The sequence below is a fragment of the Phyllostomus hastatus genome, unplaced genomic scaffold, assembly GCF_019186645.2.
Source record: "Phyllostomus hastatus isolate PE091 unplaced genomic scaffold, TTU_PhHast_1.1 phas_contig_29, whole genome shotgun sequence".
Lineage (NCBI taxonomy): Eukaryota > Metazoa > Chordata > Mammalia > Chiroptera > Phyllostomidae > Phyllostomus > Phyllostomus hastatus.
The window spans coordinates 5,377,225-5,404,020 of NW_025333835.1; the positions used below are offsets into that span (position 1 = coordinate 5,377,225).

General features: G+C 35.5%; 1 protein-coding gene across 4 annotated transcripts in view; it reads left to right on the forward strand.

Moving 5' to 3' along the window:
* VWA8 (von Willebrand factor A domain containing 8) overlaps positions 1-26,796 on the forward strand; it is a 421,660-nt gene that overhangs the window by 157,952 nt on the left and 236,912 nt on the right. For all 4 annotated transcript variants that reach the window (XM_045839249.1, XM_045839250.1, XM_045839252.1 and 1 more), the window contains exons 17-20: positions 798-913; positions 14,440-14,546; positions 18,943-19,049; positions 25,495-25,566. In XM_045839249.1, the coding sequence (XP_045695205.1) occupies positions 798-913; positions 14,440-14,546; positions 18,943-19,049; positions 25,495-25,566 (402 nt within the window). The remainder of the gene's footprint in view (positions 1-797; positions 914-14,439; positions 14,547-18,942; positions 19,050-25,494; positions 25,567-26,796) is intronic.

Genomic DNA, 26,796 nt, shown 5'->3' on the forward strand with positions numbered 1-26,796 from the left:
TATTATTGCTGTTTTAAAGATGAGGAAATTTAGACTTGAAGAGATTAAGAAATTTCTCAAGGTCACATAGCCAATAAATGGGAACTTGTCTTTCTGATTTCAAAGCTTATAATCTTTACCATTACATTATGCTTCCTGCAAGGTAATTTTAAATTCAAGTTAGCAAATATTTATTGGTACTTACATGTCCTAAGTTCTGTACTAGAAACTCTACCATTGAGATTTGGGGCAGTACAAGAAAATGAGTAAATTTATCCTGACAGTATAGGGGAAGGATTCTGCACAGCAAGCTGCCACTGAAGAGACAAATTCGTTGACATCTCTGTGGTCAGCGGCTGAAATTGCCTAGTACTCTTTTTCTGTATTTCAAAAACCATAGATTTATTTAAAGCTCTAAGCATTTTTAGGATACCTTAACAATTCAGCTTTGTGTAAGCAGAAAAAAAATAAAAAGTAGTTAGTTGTACATGAGGGCTATTTTATATCCTTCTTCCTTTCAACCTCCACCCGCCCCCCACACAAAAAAAACTGTATACACAGCATTTAGTACAATGAAAACAATTTAATTGAATTTAATTGACAAACACTTATCATAGACTAAAAAAATTATCTTCAAGAATGTTTGAAATGTTCATTGCTTTCTGTTTATTTTTATTTGTAATTCATTCACAGTACATATATATTTTAAGTTTAACCTTGTCCTTCAGGAATAATGAATTCTGCTATGATACTCATCAAAAGGGACTTACAGCAAGTTGAAACAAGACTCTTAACAGGCTGTCTTTGCCTTTTAATAGGCACAGTCATTGGCAGCATCACTTTCTACCAGACAACTATTGCGGATTTCTCATCGGCTGTCCCAGTACCCTAATGAAAACCTTCATGGTGCTGTCACTAAAGCCTGCCTTTCCAGGTAACCACATTCTCCTGTCTCACTGAATACAAGTTTCTGCATCTTTGCTAAAATAGTAACATAAGTTTGATTGATAGTCTGGAAAAAGTATTGGTCTGAATATGTAGCTATTTCAGCCTTGTGTTCAGTTTCAGAACATCATCTTACATAGGCATAGCAACAATTTTAAGAGGTATTGTAGAAAAGAAAACTTTCTAAGTCACTTGGCTCAAGCCATATAGTGGTAAATATGTAAAAGTGTGTTTGGGATTTGAATGCTAGTTTCATGTGTTTTCTGAGTTAGTGTTCTTAATCATTACACTCAGTGCCTCCCAAATTTCTGTTGGAACTTTCCATGCTTTATAGCACTTCCCTGTTGCCCAAATTGAACAAAACAAACATCTTTTCAGTCTACACTCGTATTTTTCATACCCACTTGTTAGTGGTTATAAATCATTGACTTAGAGAATTTTCTTACAGAATTACACTTGGCGTGAAACTATTTTAAAAGAATAGTGAGCCCTGGCTGGGTGGCTCAGTTGGTTGGAATGTCATTCTGTACACCAAAAATTTGCAGGTTTAATCCCTGGTCAGGGAACATACCTAGGCCCTGGGTTCAAACCCTGGTTTAGGTGTGGATGGAAAGCAACCAATCAATATTTTTTTCTCTCTCTTCCTCTCTCTCTAAAATCAATAAACATATCCTTGGGTGAGGATTAAAAAAAAGAATAATAAGAAAGATTAAGAACCATATTCAGTAGGCCCGGAAGTTTCTTTTAGACCAGCAGTCCCCAACCACACCAGGGACCAGTTTTGTGGAAGATAATTTTTCCATGGCGGGAAGGGGGAGACAGGAGGCAGAATTCAGTAATGCAAGTTCACTCACCAGGCACTCCCCTCTTTCTGTGTGGCCTGGTTCTTAACACACCACTGACCAGTACCTGTCTGCAGCCTGGGGGTTGGGGAACTGTTTTAGGCCCTTTGCATATGATCTGGTAGTATTTTTATGGTGGTTATAACTGTTGTTTATTCATTCCTTGATACATAAAAGGAATTAAAAGAGAATCTATTTTCAAATTAGGAGAATCTATAATTGTCCTCTATAAATTCAACTCAGTGCATAATTTTACTTGTAAAGTAAGCTCCTTTTGTTACAAGTTGAGTTTGGTGTATCCAGCTAAAATGAGGCTCCTCTCCAGTGTCTTTACAGTAATTCTTTGAATAACTAAAAATTATGAGAAGTAGTAAAATTCTCCTTTTAATAAAAGCACATTAAACTTCCAAATGAAATTAGAAAAAAATGCTTTAAGTGCTTAGTTTTCGGGATCATGAGCTGAATAAAACATAGGCAGCCATTACCTACCCAGGTGTTTTCTTCATTAGAACTTGGATATAGATGTGTTTTAATAGAAGTAAATAGTCAGTGCTAAGCAATATAAACAGTTTTGGAGCCAAGGGGAAATAATACTTTGGATATATTAGCATGAAATAATCACATTTTACAGACCTTTATATATGCCCTGGTAGTTAAATCAACTTTCAATATCCTTTATTTATAAAAACAAATGAAAATAAATCAAGTAATATGAATTGATCTAAGAAATAAACAAGAGTAATTAGAGTTTGTAGAACAAATATGTATTGTGATATTACTGCATACTATTAAAACAATGAGCAACTTAAAAATTGTGAGCTGAAAATACATACAAGAGAGCAATGTTAAACTGGCAACTTCAGATCAGCAACAATAGACTTCAGGAGGAGTAGATAGCATCCTGAAAGTGTGAGTGAAAATAACCATCAACCCGAGAAATCTCTGCTTAACTAAATAACATTTTTTGATGAAGACTGAGTTTACTGCATTGTGGAAATAAATACAAAAGCCGATATTTCAGCAAGAAGGAAATTGAATTCAGGAGGAAAGACTGGCAAACAAATAATGATGAGGACAAAAATAGGTAAAATATGGATAATTTAAATATGTTGTAAAAAAGGTAAAAATGAATACTAATGTGGGGAAATAACAACAGAATAAAATTAAAACAGTAAACAAGAGAATATAGAAACTGAAAAAAAGAGAAATGAATGCTCAACTTCTTATTTTTTTAGGAAGAGTAGTATTTAACCCCTTTAGACTTTGTTTGTTTAAGTATGCACATATAAATTTTGGATAAACATAAAAAAATGGAAATGGATCCAGTAGACATGGAAGTAAGCAACAGAGAAAACTTGATCAATACAACATTAAGTAGAAATAGACTTCCAGCCAAGATGGAAGTGTAGATATATGTTGTTTCCTCTCATATTCAAAAGAAGGAAACAAATTTAAAACAAAAAATAATGAGAACTGCCAGAAAATCAAACTGTACCAAAGTCTGACAACCAAGGAGTTAAAGAAGAAACATTCATTCAGACTGGTAGGAGGCATGGAAACAGGCAGCTGGAGTAGATTGTATGTGCAGCAAGGAGGCAGCTGGAGGGCTGGGGCAAGGCAGCTACTGGCAGACCAGACAGTCCCACATTTGTGTGCATAAACAGGGAGCTACATTTAGGCAGCAAGACAGACTGTGCAACCCAGGGTTACAACATAGGGAAAGAAGGACTCAAACATCTAGTTGTAAGAATCTGTGGGGGTTGCAGCTGTGGGAGAAACTCCCATCCTCACAGGAGAGTTTGTTGGAGAGACCCACAGGGTCTTAGAATGTATACATACCAACCCACCTGGGCATCAGCACCAGAAGGGCCCAGTTTGCTTGTGGGGAGCAAGGGAAATGATTGAAAGCCAGCTAAGAGTCCAAGCAAGCAGCTTTGTTCCCTTTTGGACCACTCCCCCACAGAAAGCACCACAACACAGCAACCTGGGTTGCCCCCCACCTGGCAAATATTTAAGTCCCCACCCCTTAGAATGTAACAGTTGCACTGGGACAAAAAAATATGGCCCAAATGAAAAACAGATCAAAGCTCCAAAAAAGAACTAAACAATGAAGAGATAGCCAACCTGTCAGATGCAGAGTTCAAAACACTGGTAAACAGAATGCTCACAGAAATGGTTGAGTATGGTCACAAAATACAGGAAGAAGTGAAGGCTATGCAAAGTGAAATAAAGGAAAATATACAGGGAACCAATAATGATGGGAAGAAAAACAGGACTCAAATCAACAATTTGGAAGAAAAGGAAGAAATAATCATTCCACCAGAACAGAATGAAGAAACAAGAATTCAAGAAAATGAGGAGAAGCTTGGGAACCTCCAGGACAGCTTTAAACGTTCCAACATCCTTATCATAGGAGTGCCAGAGGGAGAAGAGGAAGAGCAAGAAATCGAAAACTTATTTGAAAAAAATAATGAAGCAGAACTTCCCCAATCTGGTGAAGGAAATAGACTTTCAGGAAGTCCAGGAAGCTCAGAGAGTCACAAAGAACTTGGACCCAAGGAAGCACACACCAAGGCACATCAAAATTACATCACCCAAGATTAAAGAGAAGGAGGGAATCCTAAAAGCAACAGGAGAAAAAGGAGACAGTTATCTACAAAGGAGTGCCCATTAGACTATCAGCTGATTTCTCCAAAGAAACCTTACAGGCAAGAAGGGGCTGGAAAGAAGTATTCAAAGTCATGAAAGGCAAGGACCTACATCCAAGATTACTCTATCCGGCAAAGCTATCACTTAGAATGGAAGGGCAGATAAAGTGCTTCCCAGATAAGTTCAAGTTACAGGAGTTCATCATCACCAAGCCCTCATTATATGAAATGTTAAAGGGACTTATCTAAGAAAAAAAAAGATGATCAAAAATATGAACAGTAAAATGACAACAAACTCACAAGTGTCAACAACTGAACCTTAAAAAACAAGCTAAGCAAACAACTGGAACAGGAACAGAATCACAGAAATGGAGATCATATGGAGGGTTATCAGTGCGGAGGAGATGGGGAGAAAATGGGGAAAAAGGTACAGGGAATAAGAAGCATAATTGGTAGGTGCAATAGGTCTATTGGTAGAAGTTAAGAATAGTATAGGAAAGGTTAAGAATAGTATAGGAAATGGAGGAGCCAAAGAATTTATATGTACAACCCATGGACATGAACTAAGGTGAGGGAATGCTGGTGGGAGGGGTGTTACAGGGTGGAAGAGAATAAAGGGGAGAAAAAATGGGACAACTGTGATATAATAATCAATAAAATATACTTTAAAAAATAAGTAGAAATAAAAGGGGTGAAAGGTGAAAAAATCAGTCTAAAGAGTAAACATGAAATAATATTAGAAGCAAATACAAATATCACACAAGATTAAACTTTCTAGTTGAAAGTTAGAGATCCTGATTGAATTTTAAAAACAAAACCTAGTTAGTTATATACTCTTAACAAGAGTCACATCTAAAACATAATAGAAAGGCCGGAGGTGAAGGCATAAGAAGATATACCAGAAAAATACTAACCAAAAGAGAAGATATATAGTATTATTATTAGACAAAATATACTTCAAAGCCAAAAGCAGATTGGGAATAAAGAAGATGAGGAAAGAAACTTAAATGAGTAGATTTAGTAGTTCCAAATTGTGCACACTTCAGATGGAATATAGTGTCAAAGTATATGACAGAAACAATTGACAAATCAAAGTTATCATAAAGAGCAGTTAAAACAAAAGGTGATTCTTTGAAAATATTAATAAAGCCCTGTTAAATTTAATTAATATGAAAGAAAAAAAGCACAAATATATAGTATTAGAAGGAAAAAGTAACAGAACTACCCTTAAAGTCAATACTTACAAAAACTATAAAAAAGGACAGTTTTATAGAATCATGTATATTACCAAAATGTCTCAAGAAAGGATAAAAAATTTCAAATAGATCCATAACCTTGAAATAAATTGAATTAGCAGTGTATATTTTATTTAAAAAATACAACTTTTGGTCGTTTTGTCAAGTTTTACCAGATTGTCAAGAAATATATGTATATACCCCTATCTTATAGAAACTGTTTCAAAGGATAAACAAACTTTGAACCAATAGCAATTCACTTTGACTCTAACATAATATCGATATGTAAATCAGACAAGAATAATGTATCAAAGGTAAATCATTAGAATGGGTGCAAAAATCTTAAATGAAATACTACCAAATCAAATCTAGCAAAATATGTATTTTTCTTTTCTTAAGCATGAACAATTTGGAATTGTCTGAAGAATGTGAAGAAATTTTATTTTTAATTTATTATTAACACATTAGTGTGAAAATATTTTTAAAAATGAGTCAAAAGTATTTGATAATCCTCAACAGCAAAACTTAAAAACAAACCAAAGCAAAAAACAAACAAAACTTTTAGTGAATCAGGAATATTTTTAGTAAGCCATGAATAGAAAGTAAAGTCTTTAATCTGATAAAGTGCATCTACCAAAAATTTACAGCAAATAGTTTTAGGTGGAATACTTGATATATATCCTTTAGAAGTGGGAACAAAACTAAAATATCATCTTTCTATACTTTTTTAGCCAGTGCATCTGTCCATAGTTATAAGATTGGCTATATAAAAAATTCAGAAGAAACTGCATATAAATTATTAGAACAAATGGAGTTTAGTGACATTACTTATGCACCCAAATCAGTAATAATATCCCCACATTCCAGTAATACTCAATGAGAAAGTCTAATTTTTAGTAACAGTCTTATTTAAAATAACATTGTAAAGTTTTGAGTACCCAGGAATAAATATAATGAATTTTATTTAATGGTTTCAAGGAGAAAAACATAAATGTTTATTGAAAGCTCTAAAAGATTGAAACAAATGGGAAGTTATACCATGTTCATGAAAGGTAAGATTCATTATTGTAAGGCTGTTTGTTTTACCTCAAATTGAGATAGAGGTATATAACATAGTCAGATAACACCAAGGTTGTAATAAGTTTGGCAAGCTAATCTCAAAATTATCATGGCAGTGTAAGGGGCCAATAAATAGTCAAGCATTTTTGAGGAAGATTGAGGTGTACTTTTTCTATCAGATATCAAGATCTGTTATAAAGCTGTATTCATTATAACAGTGTGGTATTGGTAAAAGAAAAGACAAATAGACCATAAGAATAGACTACACAGCCCAGAACCAGACCCATTATGGGAATTTGGTATATATTAGAGGTGGCTTAATAAATCAGGGTAGAAATGGATGGACTTGTCAATAAGTGGTTAAATATGAGGAATATCCACTTTATTTTGTACAAAATAGTAAAATCCTATTACATAACAAAACATCATAAGTGACTCTACAACTTAAAAGTTATAAACTAAGACATGTTTCATAAGATTTATAATCACAAAAGTATTGATATTCTGAGACTATTAAGTACTAATTAATGAGATAAAAGAATAAGCCCTAAACAGGCAAAGGATGAGTAGACATGCACAGAAAAGTTAACTCAAATGACAAAAAAAATATTTGAAAAGATGCTCAACTTCATTATTTATCAGGGAAATGACATTTAAGAGAATAATCATCTATCATTGCATACTTAAAAATTTATACTTTACAAATTAATTTTTTTCATGAGTGGAAGGAAGTGAACTGTCATGACTACCATTGAGACAGAAGTCTCATAACTTTGGGGTTGATGGCACAGTATCTTTATGCCTAAATATACTAATACTATATTATTTGACAAATCTACTTCTTGATATTACCTCAGAGATAGACTTATATGTATTTATAAGAAGATGTGTAGAAGGATATTTATTGCATCATTGTTTATAAGAATGAAAAATTGGAAGCAACCTATCAGTAGGAAATGGATATGTAAACTGACATATTCATGTAATGAAATACCACATAGAAGTTAAAATGAAGTAGATCATTTTCGCTGCATGTATGGATAGGTATGAATCATAACAACCTAATATTCAGTGAAAAAAGCAATTTGAAGAGGAGGTTTGGTATATGATGCCCTTTATATAAAATGTTAAGTACACTAAAGAGTGTAATATATTTTCTACTCATATATATGTAGCAAAATAAAAATATGGACAGGAAGATCCACTAATTTCAGGGTTAGTGTTACCTGTAGGGATGGGGTAAGATGAACATAATGCTTAATATTTTTTGTGATTTTCTGTATGCTTGAAATATTTCATACTTAAAAATTGAAAAACCAAAAAGTGCTTACTTTCCATACTTATAAATATTTCACTGAATCAAATAGCTAATTCTTCCAGTGTTATCAATAAAACTTTATTTGGTTACCATCCCATGACCCTTTGCAAATAAGTCAAACAGCTATCTTGTTTGTACATCATCTGTTGGCTTTAGCAAGGCCATAGAGTCAAAAGCCTTTTTACTAATCTTCTCTTCAAGATAGCACAGTGGCAGGAAGAAACAGTTATTGGTGTGTACAGGGTTGGTTTTTATTTTGAATGGCCTTATTCCATATTGAAGCAGTGAAAAGAAATTTTAGAACAAAAATTGACATAATATATATTCACAAGTCTATTATTAAGCAAAGAAAATCAAAAGAAATTCTCTAGGCTAAATTCATTAAACATTAAACTTAAGTATTAGCTAGGCTTGTTTTGTTAACTTCATTAAAAAGTATTATTCATGTGTTTGCTTATGTCAGTTCAATTCAGATTGGAAGATTTCTCCACCTGAGGAAATGGCTCCTTAAGGACCTTGTCCTCATGGCCCATAATGTGTACATCTAGTCTTGGAGCTAGATGCAGATTCATTGTCTAGATGAATGTCCTCTTGTCTAAGAGGAGAAAGGAAAGAAAATGTAGAAGATTAGGAAACTATCAGTTTTTCATATGCAGAAAAATATTGTAGAAGAGTTTATTAAAATTAACTGTTATGAAACTAATCCATCCAAGTATTTTGCATTCCATTAAATTATTTAGTTCTGGAAAGTCTTGGGGGTGATCATCCTTTGGCATAGAAACTTGGGGCAGAGTTATAAGAATTTAATCAGAGATGAAGATTAACTGTCTCAGAGGTTGAGGTGATGGGGAAATTTTTCATTCACCAACAACTTAGTTTACTTACATTTTCAAGACATTCCCTTGTGACATGAAATGAAAAACATCTACATAAAATTTGTACATTGTTTAAGCTCTTAGCTGATTAATTTTTAAAAATAACAAACCTGATAGAATTATCATACATAGTAGTAAATGATCACAATGATTATTTTGATGTGAATTTTTTGTTGTCCTTAAGAATGATTTTTCTTGTGAGAGAAATTCAAGGACTTTAAGAGAGACTCTTTTACTTTAAAACTGCTATTGAATTTTTTAAGTCCATAAGAAATCTAGATTTCTGTTTTGTGTTATTCAGCTTACTCTATAAGTCTATCACATCTAATTACTTTTATGGGCCTTTGAAAGACATGTGATTCTCTTATAAAACTTGCCTAAATCAAGTATCTTCAAACATTTGAAATTATGTTAATGAATTTTATATATTGTTTTCTTTTAAGTTCTTCAGACATATGAATTAGGAAACAAATCTTCTTGAGAAATTACCTGACACAGAATTTAACAATTTAAATTAAAAATATATATATTTTATTGATTATGCTACCACAGTTGTCCCATTACCCCCCCCCCCCCTTATTCCCTTCTGCCTTGCAACCCCCCTCCCACCCACATTCCTCCCCCCTTTGGTTCGAGTCCATGGGTCGTTCATATAAGTTCTTTGGCCTCTACATTTTCTATACTATTCTTAACCACCCCCTGTCTATTTTGTACCTACCATTTATGCTACTTATTCTCTGTACCTTTCCCCCTTTCCTCCTCTCCCCCTCCCCCCACTGCTAACCCTCCATGTGATCTCCCTTTATGTAATTCTGTTCCTGTTCTAGTTGTTTGCTTAGTTTGTTTTTGTTTTTAAGGTCCGGTTGTTGATAGTTGTGAATTTGTTGTCATTTTACTGCTCATATTTTTTATCATCTTTTTCTTAGATAAGTTCCTTTAACATTTCATATAATAAGGCACAGGTGTCAATTACAAGGCACACCAGCCAAATGGGCCTGGCACCTTGTTTTCTACCTGGCGGCAGCCCCATACTCTCACTTAACTATTTAGGAGTAACATTTATACAGTCCTAAAATTACATTTGGCCCTTTGAAGGCAACCATGAGGCTGATGTGATCCCCCGTGAAAATGAGTTTAACATCCCTGTAATAAGGGCTTGGTGATGATGAACTCCTGTAACTTGACCTTGTCTGGGAAGCACTTTATCTGCCCTCCCATTCTAAATGATAGCTTTGCCGGATAGAGTAATCTTGGATGTAGGTCCTTGCCTTTCATGACTTTGAATACTTCTTTCCAGCCCCTTCTTGCCTGTAAGGTTTCTTTGGAGAAATCAGCTGATGGTCTAATGGGCACTCCTTTGTAGGTAACTGTCTCCTTTTCCTCTTGCTGTTTTTAAGATTCCCTCCTTCTCTTTAATCTTGGGTGATGTAATTATGATGTGCCTTGGTGTGTGCTTCCTTGGGTCCAAGTTCTTTGTGACTCTCTGAGCTTCCTGGACTTCCTGAAAGTCTATTTCCTTTGCAGTCTATCTCCTTCATTATTTTTTGAAATAAGTTTTCAATTTCTTGCTCTTCCTCTTCTCCTTCTGGCACCCCTATGATTCAGATGTTGGAACATTTAAAGTTGTGTTGGAGGTTCCTAGGCCTCTTCTCATCTTTTTGAATTCTTGTCTCTTCATTCTGTTGGAATGTTTATTTCTTCCTTCTGGTCCAAACCATTGATTTGCATTCTGGTTTCCTTCCCTTCACTGATGGTTCCCTGTATATTTTCTGGTATTTCACATTTTATAGATTTCACTTTATCTTCTGTTTTGTGACCATACTCAGCCAATTCTGTGAGCATCCTGATTACCAGTGTTTTAAACAGAGCCTCTGATGGTTTGGCTGTCTCTTCATTGCTTAGTTGTATTCTTTTAGAGCTTCGATATGTTCTTTTATTTGGGCCATTTTTTTCTGGACTTCGAGCACCTGTTGCGTAGTAAGTGGCAGAGCCTTAGGTATTCACCAGGGCAGGGCAACCCAGGTTACTGTGTTGTGGCACTGTATATGGGGGAGGGGTCCAAGAGGGAATAATGCTGCTTGTTTAGCTTTGTGCTGGCTTTCAGTCATTGCTACCTCTGCTACCCACAAGCAAATTGGGTCCTTTTGCTGCTGATTCCCAGGTGGGTGGTTTTGTGTACCTTCTAGGACTCTGCAGGTTTCTCCAATGAATTCTCTTGTGAGGCTGGGAATTTCTCCCACTGTTTCAATCCCCACAGGTGTTTTCAATCAGAGGTTTTGAGGCTTTATTTCCCCGAGCTGGAACCCTGGGTTGTGGGGTCTGCCTCTCTTCCCTGTTTCTCTCGGTTTATCTGCACATAAATGTCGGTCTACATGCTCCACTAGCTGCTGCCTAACCTGCTTCTCCAGCCACCAGGTCCTCCAGCAGCCAGGTCTATCAGCAGTCACCTTGCCGGGTGTCCTCTGTCTGGCTGCCCATCTCTGCCCCTCCCTGCCCCTCCTACCAGCCCAGATGAACGTGTCTTCTTTAACTCCTTGGTTGTCAGACGTCCATACAGGTCAATTTTCTGTCAGTTCTGGTTGATTTTTGTTTTTAAATTTGTTGTTGTCCTACTTTTGGTTGTGAGAGGAAGCACAGTGTGTATACCTATGCCTCCATCTTGGTTGGGAGTACAATTTAGATTTTTAACTAGGATAAACCATAAATTACCTTAAATATTCCAGTGCTGTTCATAAATTTGATTTAAAATCACAGGTAAAGATTAATCAATTGTTATGCTAAGCGAAATAAGCCAGTTAGTGAAAGACAAATACCATATGATCTCACCTTTGACTGGAACATAATCAACAAAACAAACAGACAAGCAAAACATAACCAAAGACACTGAAATAGAGAACAGGCTGACAGTGACCAGAGGGGATAGGGGAGGGAATTTCAGGGGAAAAGGGGAAGGGTTTGCAGGAACAAGTATAAAGGACACATGGACAAAAACAAGGGGGGTCATGGAAACAGGAAGGAGGTGAGGAGGGCTGGGGGGAGGGCTGGGATAGGAGTAAAAGACAGAAAACTGTACTTGAACAACAATTAAAATTTTTTAAAAAGATGAATCAATTGCACATTCTAAATAGAAGTCAGAGCCTGCCTGACATCCACGGAGCCCCTCAGTCTTTTTCTCTCATTCTTACTACTAATACTTCTCCCCTCATGGATGGTAATTTGGGAACATCCTCTACCCTTGTTCTAGCTTCTTATGCTACCATCCTGAGAAATCTTATTTTGTTTTCTGATCTAAAGATCCTATTCCACTCCTGTGACAAAGAGTTATTTGAATTAGCTTAGGGCAACTTCTTTTGTTTCTGAGTTTCCCAGAACACAATTGAATCTTTCTTTACTTTTCTTATAACCAAGATCTAACAAAACTAGTGACTTTCCAATTCTTTTTTTGTTGGAAATAAATAATGATAATAGTAATAATGATTTTGAAAAGATGCTATGATGCTCATATTACTGATAAATACATTTTAAAAGTTTAAAACAGGATATGTGCTTGCTTTGGTTATGGGAAGGTAAGATAGAAAGAATGATATTTCATCCATTCACTTTTTATTTATTTTACCAAAAGCCAGGAAAGGAGAGGGAAAAATAGAAAATAGCAGTGAGCAGTGGGAAAGGAAGCAGTTAACTAATCTCTTGAATCTTGGGGAAGAAAGTAAGGGTTGACCTCACACCACCTGGTATGTTTAATTCTGCTTGTTTGTTAGGTGGTCCAATATCCTTTGGAATTAGGTTCTAGGTGTAAATATATCGCAACTTCCATAATGTGCTACCTATGATTATTTGGTGGTGCTGAGTGTGAGGTTAAAATAATTTTGAAACATGTTTAATCTCAGTGGGAAAGAGTATCATATTGGTAAGCAAAGCCTGACACTACCATTGAAAGGAGCCCTACATGGCTTGCTTCCTATCCTGCACAGGCTTTGGAGGGTAATCTAGAAATGTTCCAGTACAGCAGAAATGTGAGGATGTGTTTACAGGCACAATATGTGAAGAGTTTCTGGGAATAGCAAACAAAGTCTAACCTTGAAATTGGTTGTCCATTGTCAATCCAGGTGGTCTGACAAGAAGTAATGGAGACAGAGCAGCAGGGCCTAATGTTACCAGCTCAATTCTAGTTCTAGGGATAGTGGTGAAAAGGTAGGACCAGGTGCCAAGGTGAAAGCGCAGGAAACAAGGTAAAAGCCAGTTTTGGGTCTGGGAGGTAAGGTGAGGGCTTGGTTTTGAAAGAAAAGAACAGTTTAAGAAATGTGATGAAAGTTCAGAGATGAACAGCAATAAATCTGACTTGATATTGAACTGATGAGCTACTGGCCTACAGCTATATACAGGGTGGGGCAAAACTAGGTTTACAGTTGGGAGTATGTGGACCACAGAGTTTATTTTTGTATTATTATTTATTAATTATTTTCCATATCAACAACTATAAATCTACTTTTGTGCAACCCTGTAAATCCCCTTATCACAGCCCAAAGCCACAATAAGGCAGTAGGTGGGAGTTAGTGTCAGACATGTGGCTTGGAATATTGCAGGGACAGGAAATCCAGCACTCATCCTTTTGCCTCCTCACTCACACCAACATCTCCTTTATTAGAGTTTATCCTTAAGGCTGCAGGAACAACCACAAAAAATTTAGAGCTATTTAGATTTTTAATTTAAAAATCTAAAAAAGTGTAATCTAAAATCTAAAAAAATCTAAAAAATCTAAAAAATTTAAAAATCTAAAAAATCTAAAAGTGGTATGTTGATAGTATGTTTTTTGGAACTTTGTGGCATATAGTATTTAGTTTATAGTAGTATAGAACAGATAACCATGCATTAAATATCACTTCTATGAACTCATTTATGTTCAGAATTCCAGTATATTGTGTGAGAAGCTCTTTTCATATTCTAAGCTCAGGAAGTTCATGCAGTTTATTTATAGATTAAGAATGCCTTTGTCACTTGCCAGAGTGTTGTTTTGACAAAATACATATAGAATAGATAGGCAGGTATAATTTTTAAATGGAAAGAAGAACCAAGCTGAATAGTATTAAATTCATTCAATAATTTGTGTAAGAATGTAAAAGAAACATCATTAATCCATCTCTACTAATTTGAATTTGTAAATGCCAACTTGGAGCAAGTTAAAATATTATTTTATCTATTTAAGAAAATTCGATAATCCAGTTAAATGATAAATAAGGTTTATGAGGTGTACTAAATCTGTTTTCAAAAGCAAATTATTTTTAAGTCTTGTTCTGCAAAATTTTGTATGTAGATGAATACCATTAATTACTCATGACTTTTACTTATTAAAGAAGATTCAACAAACATATACTTCATTATCACATGTACTCAAAGTTTATTTACTATTTGTATTTCACAGATACAGACTGAACTTCCTTAATTGGTTATAATTAGTTTGTGTGTGCACATGTGAAAAGATATTTAGGAATCACAGAACGTTTTTACTTTATCATTCAATCCTCTCCCCTACTCTAGGTTTTTACCAAGCCTTGCAAGGTCAGCACTAGAAAAAAACCTGGCAGATGCTTCAATAGAAATAAGTATTAATAATAATCTAGAACCAGAACTGGAAGATTACAAATGTAAGTATTTGATTTATATTTTTAAGTGAAATAATATTAACTGTCAATAAAAATGTCTTTGTTTTCCATTTATTTTGTTTCATTTTGGGTTGAGGAAATAAATCTTTTTAAAAAAGATTAAAACCCACTTAAAAGTTCAGCCTTACAATACTTCCTCTATTTTGGTACTAGATATAGGTCTTCCCCTCATACCTCCTCCCTTAAGAATCACAATTGACACGCATGTGTTAAAGGCTCTCAGAATTTCTGATATAAATAAACTTGTGTGATTTTATTTAACATTTTTTTCCAAATGTATTTCACCTTAGAATCTAACATTCTGTTTTCTTTGCACCACATTTCCATTCTGAGGACCAGCAGTGTCTTATGGAATGTGTTTGTGAAACTATTGTAGGTTTAGATAGACTAAAGTAATATTCAGAGTACCATTTCATGCCTTCTTAATCTTCCACTTCCACCTATATGAGGTCTATCCACAGGGTATCCAGCCATGTAATATGAAAAGTAGAGACATTTATTGAAGCAGATACAAGATACAAGAAACATTGTACATAAGACAATCATGCCTCAGTCCTCTTCAAAGTAGGCACCTTGGGACCTCACACAGTTCTCCCAGTCACTCTCAGCTGCCCCTACATAGTACTCTACTGAATCTCATCAATGGTCTGAAACCTCTTCCCTTTCATGGGATGTTTGGGGATTAGCCAGAAGTTGCAGGATGCCAAATCTTGGCTATAGGGGGGCTGAGTTACCTGGGTGATGCAATGTTTTGCCAAAAAACTCTGCATGCGACATAATGCTTGAGCAGGTGCATTGTTGTGATGAAGCTGCCAATCTCCAGTTGCCCATAGGCTACAGCCTTTTGAATCATCCAAATAGTTTCCATGGAGGAATGTTCAAGCTTAATGCAAAATTGGATGCAGATATGTTGCTCTACTCACTCAGTCATTTTGAATGCAACGGCCACACAGTACATATACTCAATGGTGTCTACAGTCCCCACTGACTAGTATAGTGAAATCATCATTGTTGACGCATGTGCATTCCAGTCCACTTTCCTTGTTACATCAGTGTTGTGCAAACTATTCTCATTATATTAACATTGGCTGGACTTTTTTTAGAACAGATCTCATATTGTCTTTTGTTATTCTTTTCTCCTGGAGAGACATAAGTATAATTTTGAACTGGGGGGAAGTTTATTTCTTCCTATACAAGTTGCTCATTTTTCCATTAATGGGTAATGAAAGTTTCTCTATTTTTTGAGGTATTAATTACCTCAAAACATCCAAGGGTCCAAATGTGTAACCCTTCTCCAAAGGGGTCTGTTGCAGTTTTCTTTGTAGTAGGTGCTCTTTATTATTTATTTATTTTTGTGTGTTTTATTTATTTATTTTTAGGGGGAGGGGGAGGGGAGAAGAAGAGAAGAGAAGAAAAACATCAATGTGTAAGAGAAACATCATTGGTTGCCTGTCACACCCCCCAGCTGGGGACTTGGCCCACAACCCGGGCATGTGCCCTGACTGGGAATTGAATTCGCAGGCCAGCTTTCAATCCACTGAGCCACACCAGCCAGGGCTGTAGTAGGTGTTCTTAGTTGTTGGATATATACTGAGATAAGAATTTGATATTAAGAAAATAAGATGACTTTTTTTAAAGTAAAATTTTAAGCTCTGTATACTGATGGGTATAGATATACATAGCCAATTCAGAGACAGAATAACCTTGGTTCTTTTTAAACTCATAATGTTACATGTGAATTATTTAACATATCCAAAGAAAGACTACATCATTTAGAATATAGATTCTTTTGTCTTGGTAACAGGCTGTTGTTAGCAGTTCCCACCTAAGCCATGTGTAGGGGTAAAGAACCTAAGTCAAGAGACTTGATTCCTCTGATTCCATCCATCTTTAATGTCATTTGCTTTAGAAAATTCATTTAATTTACTTTCTTTATTCAGGGGCCATGCTCACCAGGCAACATTCTGGTAAGGATTTGGCTTTTTCCATTTAGGTCTTCCTCTAGGTAATATGCTGATATGACAACCAGTGTATCATATAGTCTATATGAAAGTTGCAGTTTTCATTGCAATGTCATACTTTGCAATTCTATATATAAACATTTATATATAGATCAAAATCTGTGTCTTTAATAATCTCCTGAGAGTTAGGTTTGTCCTCTGTTGTGATGACAAAATCAGGTTTTGAGTTTATCAGGCTGAGGACTTAATAAATTTACCAAAATAATGCCATCCTCTGAGATTTCATAGAAGATTGTTAGCCAGCTTTCTCCCAGGGAACTGTAGTATCACCATTCTCTCCATGCATTTCTCTTTTTTAGCTTGAAATTTTAACAGTTTAAGTATTGGTTGACTGAATTAAATTGTCCTAATGACCTAAATGTACTAAAGCATAGATGATATCAGATGCTGTTTGAATCTGAAATTATGTCTGTCATTTCAACATACAAGTATATAGTAAATTTACTGCACAATCCTGGTCTTTTCTTTCACAGTTTTATAGTGGGTCTATTTCAGAGACCTGATGGTGGTAAATACATAATAAACCCTCAGCATGACAGCTGTGGTTTTCCCCCCTATAGAACTTGTAAATAAAAAGAAAAATGGTGCCCTGGCTGGCATAGCTCAGTGGATTGAGCGCGGGCTGGGAACCAAAGTGTCCCAGGTTCGATTCCCAGCCAGGGTACATTCCTGGGTTGCAGGCCATAACCCCCAGCAACCGCACATTGATGTTTCTCCCCCCCCTTCACTCCCTAAAAATAAAATAAATAAATAAAACCTTAAAAAAAAAACCAGAATTAAAAAAAAAAGAAAAAAAAAAGAAAAATGGTGAGGATCTATTGAAAGAGGAGGTGTACTGTGCTTTGGCACGTGTGTAGCATTCAGCAGTGATTAAACAAGGTGACAGTGTAATTATTTTTAGCTTAAAGTTGTTCATGGTACTCCATAGACACTCATATTGCTTTTCTACCTTGTCTTTTAAAATGCTTTTGCACTAAAATAGAAATTTTCTTATTTAAAGTAGGGAAGAAAAAGATGGGTGACTTGTTTAAGGTATTATAGTTGTCTACCTGCTTGCTAGGGTATTTCCACAGGACAGAATATTATTTGGAGTCAAAGGATTGAACATACTCCATATGGCAGAAAGGACATCAATTCTATTTTTAGCTCTACCCATACCAGCTGGGAGATTGGAAGCAAATTACTTAATTTTTTGTTTTTCTTAGCTTCTTCGTAATTCTTGTCTCATTATTAGGAAAATTAAATTAAATTATATGAAAAAACAGTGAGCTGAAGTTCCTACTCTGGGATCTGGCACATAGAAGGTTCTCAATTAATAATAGTTTCTATTATTGTAATCATTACTACTACTACAATTACTACTGTTAGTGTTATCATTATTGACCTTGGCATATATCAGACAGGGAACATGGATATCTGGTTACTATAAGGAATGCATATGACATATCCCTGACATCAGTAAATTTATTACTTAGGTTCCTGACTTCAAGGAGCTTAGATTCTATTCTAGACCAACTCTAAGAAACATTCCAATAATAATATCACAAAATAATTGTGTAGCTCCTTGGGTGCTTATTTGAAAATATAGATCTCCTGGACCATCACTGAAAATAGTAATTTGGGAGGCCTGGCATGGGTTGATTCATTTGTATTTTTGATTAGGTATCTTGGGGATTCTTGTGTGCAGTTTTTGAATGAGGGGACATGAAATAATGATGTTCAAGGTACTTCAAAGCTTTTGAATGTATGTTTGGTTTATATATGTATGATAGTCTTTGACCGAACAAGCTTATTAAGGTGACTCAGTTCTGGATTTTTTTTTTAACTCTCAATTTTATCTATATGCTGTTTACTATAGACATTGTTTTAATTAAATTTTATTATATTTTAGAACATTTATTAAAACTTTTTGTAGAGCTCTAACCTGTTTATGTAGAGCTAAAACACTCTAGCAGCCCTGACTGGTGTAGCTCAGTGGGTTGGGCATCATCCCACAAACCAAAAGATTGTTGTTTCGATTCCCAGGCATGTGCCTGGGTTGTGGGCCAGGCCCCCTGCTGGGGGCATTCAAGAGGCAACTGATTGGTGTTTCTCTTCCTCTTTTTCCCTTCCTTCCCCTCTTTCTAAAAATAAATAAATGAAACCTCAAAATAAAAATAAAAACACTCTTGTGAATAAAGCACCTTCAAGGTTTTTATTATACCACCTTCCAGCCTATTTCTATTTTGAATGTTAAATTAAAATTCCTTGATGAGCCCACAAGATAGTAAAGATGCTGTATTGCATTCTGTATGGGCTGAACTTGACTTCTCTGAGGAGTGTGCCATGAGTAATTCTGTTCCGTGTGGGATTTTTAGGTGAGGTAGCATCTGGATCTCTGAGGATTGGAGCTGTCAGTGCACCAATCTATAATGCCCATGAGAAGATGAAAGTGCCTGATGTTCTGTTCTATGACAACATTCAGGTAAGATCACTGCTTTGCATTCATGGATAAATCATCACTTACACTGTAGTAGTTCATTCTGATGCAAGTGAAATTGTTTAATTATTTTTGTAATTCACTAAGTTCAGTTTAGCTGATGCCAAATGAAGTGTTGAAATGTCTTCCATTAATGCATTGTGATATTGGAAGAGCTACTGCTATTAGACTATAATAAGTTTTATATGTGCACATATATTATGTTTCAGGTAAATGAAATGAACATATTATTGAATTAAAAACAAAGTAGAATAATACTAATCCTTTCTTTTGCATTCCTGTTGGTTAAATCATTTTAGTTCAAAGGGTGATATAACCTATGTATTCTTTCCTTCATATTCCTTTCCTTTTCCTGAAAATTTCTAGCATTTTTCTATTCTTTACTTTTCCTTCTTTTTTTTTAAGGTAGGAAGGTAGATAATTTCCCACTTGTAAACTAAGATATTATTAGGACCTTCTACTAAAACACAAAATTAGATGTGTACATGAAATGCTTTATTGTAGATGTTCACTTTAGTAAGAAATTTTTCCAGAGAAAATCACTCATAAAAAGTTTTTTTCTTTTCCAGATTTTCTGTCAAGTGGTTATATATTTATTTTATAATAAAACACATACTTAAATTTTTCTGTAATATTTGATCACTAGTCTGCATGTAAATAATAACCTTACATTTACAAATAATGTTAGAAAAATTTCTACCTATTGTTTCTACTGTATTAAGTATTTAGGCATACTAAAGTAAATTTTTTTATTTGCCATTTTCCAATCTATTTGTTGTTCAATGAGTATTATAGTTTATATCCCTATATTATATTAACAGCATAGAAGTTATCTAGGTAAATTCTTTCTCAATAAAAATATTAATGAAATATTTTGAAATCTGTCAAAACTTTAATTATCATCTATTACATAGCAAAAGGCATAACCCAATTTGCTTTTTATTTATTCTTCAGCTTACTAAATAATGTAGATTTTGTTTTCTTCCAGAGCATTAATATTCTTAAATAAGCACTAGACATATGAACAGAAAATGAGGTTTCTTATAGGACATGGAGGAGGAAAAAAACCTTGCCTATCAATAAAGACAAAAATATGATTGTAAGGAAAATATACTATTTTAAAGTAGTGATGGTATTACACTGTCCATACAGTAGAAAGGAATAAAGAAAAAATAATCAGGAAACTTTCATATAAGTGAAAATTTGAAAGACTCCATGCTAACAAACGTTGAAAAGACTTGCCAGCATATAAGAATGTAGGAAATTCAGAGAGAGTCATTGAGCCCTTGAACACAGTGTCTGTTGCCATGGTGCTTGTGACGTAGACATTGAAGTCTGCAGGGCTGCTGTGAACTTTGCACAGTGGCCCTGAGGGACTTTCTGTAGCCTGTCTACAAGCATACCTTCTCTTCATAAAGCATTATGAGTTAACCATTAGTGAAAAATTTTAGCTGTGCCAATTCTAGCAACAGTGGCTTGATTAAATTTGCTTTTGTTCTATACATTACTATTTCCTTTTATTGCTGCACTTCATCTTTGAAGCAGCAGTCTTAAGTGCCTCTTGAATATGTAGGTGCTTCTATACCATCTTGTTCTGTGCCCTGTGATCCTCTTACCACATTGTGTTGAAAACAATTTTTAAAATGTGTTTTTCCAGCCCTGACTTGTGTAGCTCAGTGGATTGAGTGCAGGCTGTAAACCAAAGGAGAGCCAGTTCGATTCCCAGTCAGGGCACATGCCTGGGTTGAGGGCCAGGTCCACAATACAGGGCGCTCTAAAGGCAACCACACATTGATATTTCTTTCTCTCTTTTTCTCATTTTCTTTCCCTCTCTCTAAAAATGAATAAATAAAATCTTTAAAAAAGTGTCACTTAAAAAAAATAAAATGTTTTTCCATACCACTAGTGCAGAGTGTTGTGTTTTCTTTATTTTTTTGTATCTTCAGCAAATAGCATAGTGCCTGGCACATAGTGACTGCTGAATAAATATCAATTGAGTGAATTGATGAAAAGATGAATAAGATTTTGAATGTTCATAATAATTAGTTCATTAAACTTTTATCAAGAGATATTGCAATTGCCCCAGTATGGGGGGAGAAATTGAAGGAAAGAGAGCTTAATAGCCTTTTAATAAGTGTAATGAACTTTAGATCTGAAAAATTATAAAAATATCTACCATGTGTCAAGCCTTGTCATGAGATGTTAGGATGGTGAGATTAAAATACACATACACAGCCCTGGCTGGCGTAGCTCAGTGGATTGAGCATGGGCTGGGAACCAAAGTGTCTCAGGTTCGATTCCCAGCCAGGGTACATGCCTGGGTTGCAGTCCATAACCCCCAGCAACTGCACATTGATGTCTCTCTCTCTCTCTCTCTCTCTCTCTCTCTCTCTCTCTCTCTCTCTCCCCCCCCCCACCTCCCTTCCCTTTCTAAAAATAAATAAATAAAATCTTTAAAAAATTTTAATAAAAAAAAATAAAATACACATACACATGCATGTGCACACACATGCACATGGCTGCAGAGCTCAAGTTGCCGGGGTTTGTCAAGGGGGGAGAAAGACAAATTACCCATAGTTACTTACACATAGTTACCATACAGTGTGATGAAAGTACATGCAGGTTACCATGGTAGCACTGAAGAGGGGATGGTCTCAAATTGGAATGATCATGGAAAATGAGGTAACCAGGCAAAGCTGAGAGAGTCTTTCAGGCAGAGAGACTAGCATTTGCAGAGACTTGGCTATGTGAGAGAGCAGCTAATTTAGGGAGCTACATATAATTAATTGTCATTGGCAAAGAGCTGAAGTTGTGAATGGAAGAGTGACAAGAGATGAGGCTGATGAGTTAGGAAAGGGTCACATGTTCTGGCCCTTGCTAATTAAGGAATTTGGATTCTGTTTAGAGAAAGAGAGAAAGCTATTGAGAGTTTTTAAGCACATTTCCACTCTTGCTAACTTTTCATTCACTCTTTAAAGTTGTCTCTAAGTTGGAACCAGGGTGAAGAGAGACTAGGTAGGAGGCTGTTGTAGTAGTCCAGGTGAAAGTTATGAAGGAACTGAACAAAGGCAGTGACAGTAGGCACAGAGTGGAAAGGACATATTGCAGGGCTATTTAGGAGGTAGGTAAAGTCAGTGCACCTTTGTACTCGATTCAAAGATAAAGATTCTCCCTCTGGAAGTGCATAGTCTGGTGGAAAAGTTAAAAAAAAAGAGTAAGAATAAATTTTTTACAAATTGTGCCCATGACTGAAACACAAAGTAGGAGAAAGAGAATGAATGGTAGGAGATGAGACCGAGACTAAGTCCATAAGTTAAGGAGTGACCTTTGTTCCTAAGGTATTAAGAGTCATTTAAGGAATTTTAAAGAAAGAAATGATATGATTTTGATCAACAAAGTGACAGTACAGGCACACCTCGGAGACATTGCGGGTTTGGTTCCAGACCACTGCATTAAAACAAGTATACCAATAAAGCAAGTCATGATTTTTTGCCAGTGGAGGGTCTTGCCTTCAATTGGTATAAAAAAAATCTGTTAAGTGTGATAAAGTGAAACAATAAAATGAGATATGCTGGCACTGTAGAGAGCCTATTGGCTCAAGAAGAGACTGAAGTTGGAGAAGCCAAATTGGCTTATAAAAATCTGGGCCAGAGATCATAAAAACCAGAATGAAAACTGTGGGGATGAAAAGGAAAGGATAGATACAGTTGACTTTTTGGTGCCTTAATACTATAGCTTAGATTTGCTATTTAATTGGCTCTTGGTAAGGGAGGAGTGAGGTGGGCAGGCAGAATATGATGAAAGGGATTTGGCCAGGTGGTAGAAAATGATACTATTAATCAGGATAAAAGATACAGGATATAGAATGAATTTGAGAGGAAAGTAATGAGCCAGGTGTTGGATATGTTGAGTTTGAGGAAATGGGCAGATAAGCAAGTAGTTCGATAGTTACTCCAGGACGACAGGGCTAAAGTTGAGAAGTCTTACTGTTGAAGATCAGTGGAGAGTTGGCACTTGAAGCCATGGAATGGATGAGAGAGGAGATAGGGAGACTAGGGTCAGAAATAGCTCTTCAAATACTGAAGTGGGGCTCCCTACCTCTGCACATGGCCCTTCCTCTGTCCTCAGGGCAGGTGCCGTTTTAAAATAGACGCAACCTGCTCTGCCTTGTACCGTGATCCCCCCACCCCAGGAAAGCATGTAAAAAGATGGAAAGAGAACAAATGAAGGAACTTGGGGAAAATTTAAGGAATTATTACAACAAGAAGACCCAACTCAGGAGACTATGGAGAGAAATTACTAGAAAGGCAGGAAGTAAATTGGAGAGAAAGGGAACTGGCAGAGGACACTTTTAAGAAATTATCTGTGGTACTAAGTGGTCCAAGAGGTTAAGAGAAGAATTTTGTAGGCAGTGACCTGAGCCTTAGCTAATATTTGTTGATTTGAATAATCTAGTTAGATCTAATGAAGGCATGAAGTAATAGGGCATGTGAAAAAATAAAAAAGACTGTAGATATATTAGTTTGGGGTATTTTTCAGTTATTTTACATTGCTTTTTTACGTGGCTATACAGGTGCTCATTCCAATTGTTTTCTATCTATTCTTTATGCAGATTAGCCCATTTATTTCTGGGAGAATTTAATGTCTGGATATTGGCTCTGAATTTTCATGTTAGAAGGAAGAGGTCTCCAGACTACATATCACCAGAACCAGGATTAAAAGAGTGTTCTAGGATTCCTTTTAAACTTGGTGGCCATGTACCTTCGTTTGCTTAAGATAGTCTCTGTTTACATGTGTCCTTCCAGCATAAATATTGATAATACCTCTTTTTATACTTAAAAGTGTTCCAGAAAGGACCATAAATTGATATCTCATCCTACTCCAAGCCTTCTTATAATTCTATTTCCATGGTGTATTTGAAAGCATTAAAAAATAAAATAAGAACCTTCAAGAAACATCAGGCAATACTCAATGTGTTCTTAAAGGAGGGAAAAAAACATTCTCAGTTTTTCTAAGATACTCTAAAAGAAAATATTGCTTAATTTGACAAGTAAAAGGAAAATATTCTAGATATCAAAAATATTCATAAACCAACTTAGAAAAAGAAAAGCAAGTAACAAACTAGAAAAATAACTGTAGCATATGTTAGATACAAAATGAGGAGCCAATTTAAACAAAATAAAGAGACTTAATCAGATTTTAATATTGAGAGAATCGATTCCTCTGTCATCTGTTCCATGGCTTTAGTTACCAACTCTACTGTGCCTTTTTACAAGTAGGGAACTTCAGTAATTTCAGTACTTAAGAGGCCAGTATCATTTTGATACAGAAAACCAGGAGAAAGTCATATGGATATTAATTGTTTGGGGGTATATTAATAGCTTTCCCTTCAATCCCAACCCTCCTGAGCCTTTGTGACCTACTTATTGTTGTCCTATTGTTCAGGATACAAAAGAGCAATGTAATTTCTTTTGCAGCTATTGTGAATAACTTTAATCATGTTCTTTTATTATGTTGTATCATAATTTGAGTAAAAAATGTGGAAAGTAAATAATTTTTTTTAATTTTAAAGTTATACATCCTTTGAAGGTAATGATTAAGAATAAATCAGTGTAGCCTAGCTGGGTAGCTAGTTAGTTAAGAGTGTTGTCCCAATATGCGAAGGTTGCAGGTTCAGTCTCTGGTCAGAGCACATACAAGAAGTAACCAGTGAATGCATAAATAAGTAGAACAAAATCAATGGTTCTCTCTCTCTCTCTTTCTCTCTCTCCCTCTCTCCCCATCTGTAAAATCAATAAGTAAAAACAAAATAAATCAGTGTAAAATGTTCCATGGAAATCTGCAGTTATTTTAGAAAGCCTTTCTACAATATATTTACATTAGCAAGTGTTAATTTAAATATTATATTAAATTATAATTGTGCAGTAGCTAAAAAATATTTGAAATATTGGTGAATGACTTAGTTTTGCTGAGGTGTATTATTTAAGGTTTTTTTTGGAACTTGATTTCATTTTTTTTTTAAGATTTTATTTATTTACTTTTAGAGAGGGGAAGGGAGGGAAAAAGATAGAGAAACATCAATGTGTGGTTGCCTCTCACTTGGCCCCCACTGGGGACATGACCCGCAACCCAGGCATGTGCCCTGGCTGGGAATTGAACCTGCGACCCTTTGGTTCGCAGCCCACGCTCAATCCACTGAGCTATGCCAGCCAGGGCCTGTTTCAGGTTTTTAATATGAGTGACCTAATTGGTTATATAACTTACTTATAACCACAGCATTAATTTTTATTTTTATAAAAAAATCAAACTGTGTAGTTATTATATATTGTAATAGATGTTTTCCTTTCCATTGAAGATATCATTATAGTTAACTTTCTTATTTCACTTTGATTATACAAAACACAATTAACCTATACTTCTTGTTCTCTAGCACATGATAGTGATGGAAGATATGCTTAAAGACTTTCTTCTTGGAGAACATCTATTATTGGTTGGTAACCAGGTACGTTATGGCTAGAACTCAGGTACTAATTGATAGTAACAGTATAAGAGCAGTAGGTGTCTTGATTTTGTTTGAATAAGTTTTTAGAAGTGATTTTTTTTCTCACATAAATTACTTATTTAATTAAATGATAAGCGTCTTCCACCTTCTAAACTTCAGAATCACCTCAGAGCTTAAATCATCCCTCAACCCCTATTTAATCACCCATCAAGCTCTATCTCTTCTACCTCTTAAATATCTACTCTTCTTTTCCACAACTGTCATCCTTGTCCAGCTCACCATGACCTAGAACCTGGATTATAGCAAGGTTCCTAATATAGCGCCATCCTGGCCTTATTCTCACTTTGATCTACTCTGTAGCCAAATTGATATTTGTAAAACTAAAATCTGATTAAGCCTTTTTTTCCCCCCTTAAATTGGCTCCTCACTGCCTTTATGTTTAGTCTTCAGTATCTTGCAGGATCTGGCCTCTGCCCACCATTCTAGTCCTAAACCTTGGCTCTCTCCTTCGTGACGCTATTAGCTTGAGCTACTCTGGACTCCTGCAGTTTCTTTTTTCTTTTTTAGGTTTAATGGATATTTGTTTTTGTTTTGTTTTATTTTTTTAATTGTTGTTCAAGTACAGTTTTCTGCCTTTTACTCCCATCTCAGCCCACCCCCAGCCCTCCCCACCTCCCTCCCGTTTCCATCCCCCCTAGTTTTTGTCCATGTATCCTTTATACTTGTTCCTGCAAACCCTTCCCCTTTTCCCCTAAAATTCCCTCCCCTCTCCCCTCTGGTCATGGTCAGCCTATTCTCTATTTCAGTGTCTTTGGTTATATTTTGCTTGTCTGTTTGTTTTGTTGATTATGTTCCAGTTGAAGGTGAGATCATATGGTATTTGTCTCTCACTGGGGCTTATTTCACTTACCATAATGCTTTCCAGATCCATCCATGCTGTTGCAAAAGGTAGGAGCTCCTTCTTTCTTTCTGGTGCATAGTATTCCACTGTGTAAATGTACTATAGTTTTCCGATCCACTTGTTTACTGATGGGCACTTAGGTTGCTTCCAGCACTTGGCTATTGTAAATTGTGCTGCTATGAACATTGAGGTGCATAGTTTCTTTTGGATTGGTATAGTCCCAAATGTGGAAGTTCCTGGTTAAAGGCAGTTACATTTTTAATTTTCTGCGGAAATTCTATACTGTTTTCCACAGTGGCTTTCCCAGTCTGCATTCCCACTGACAGTGC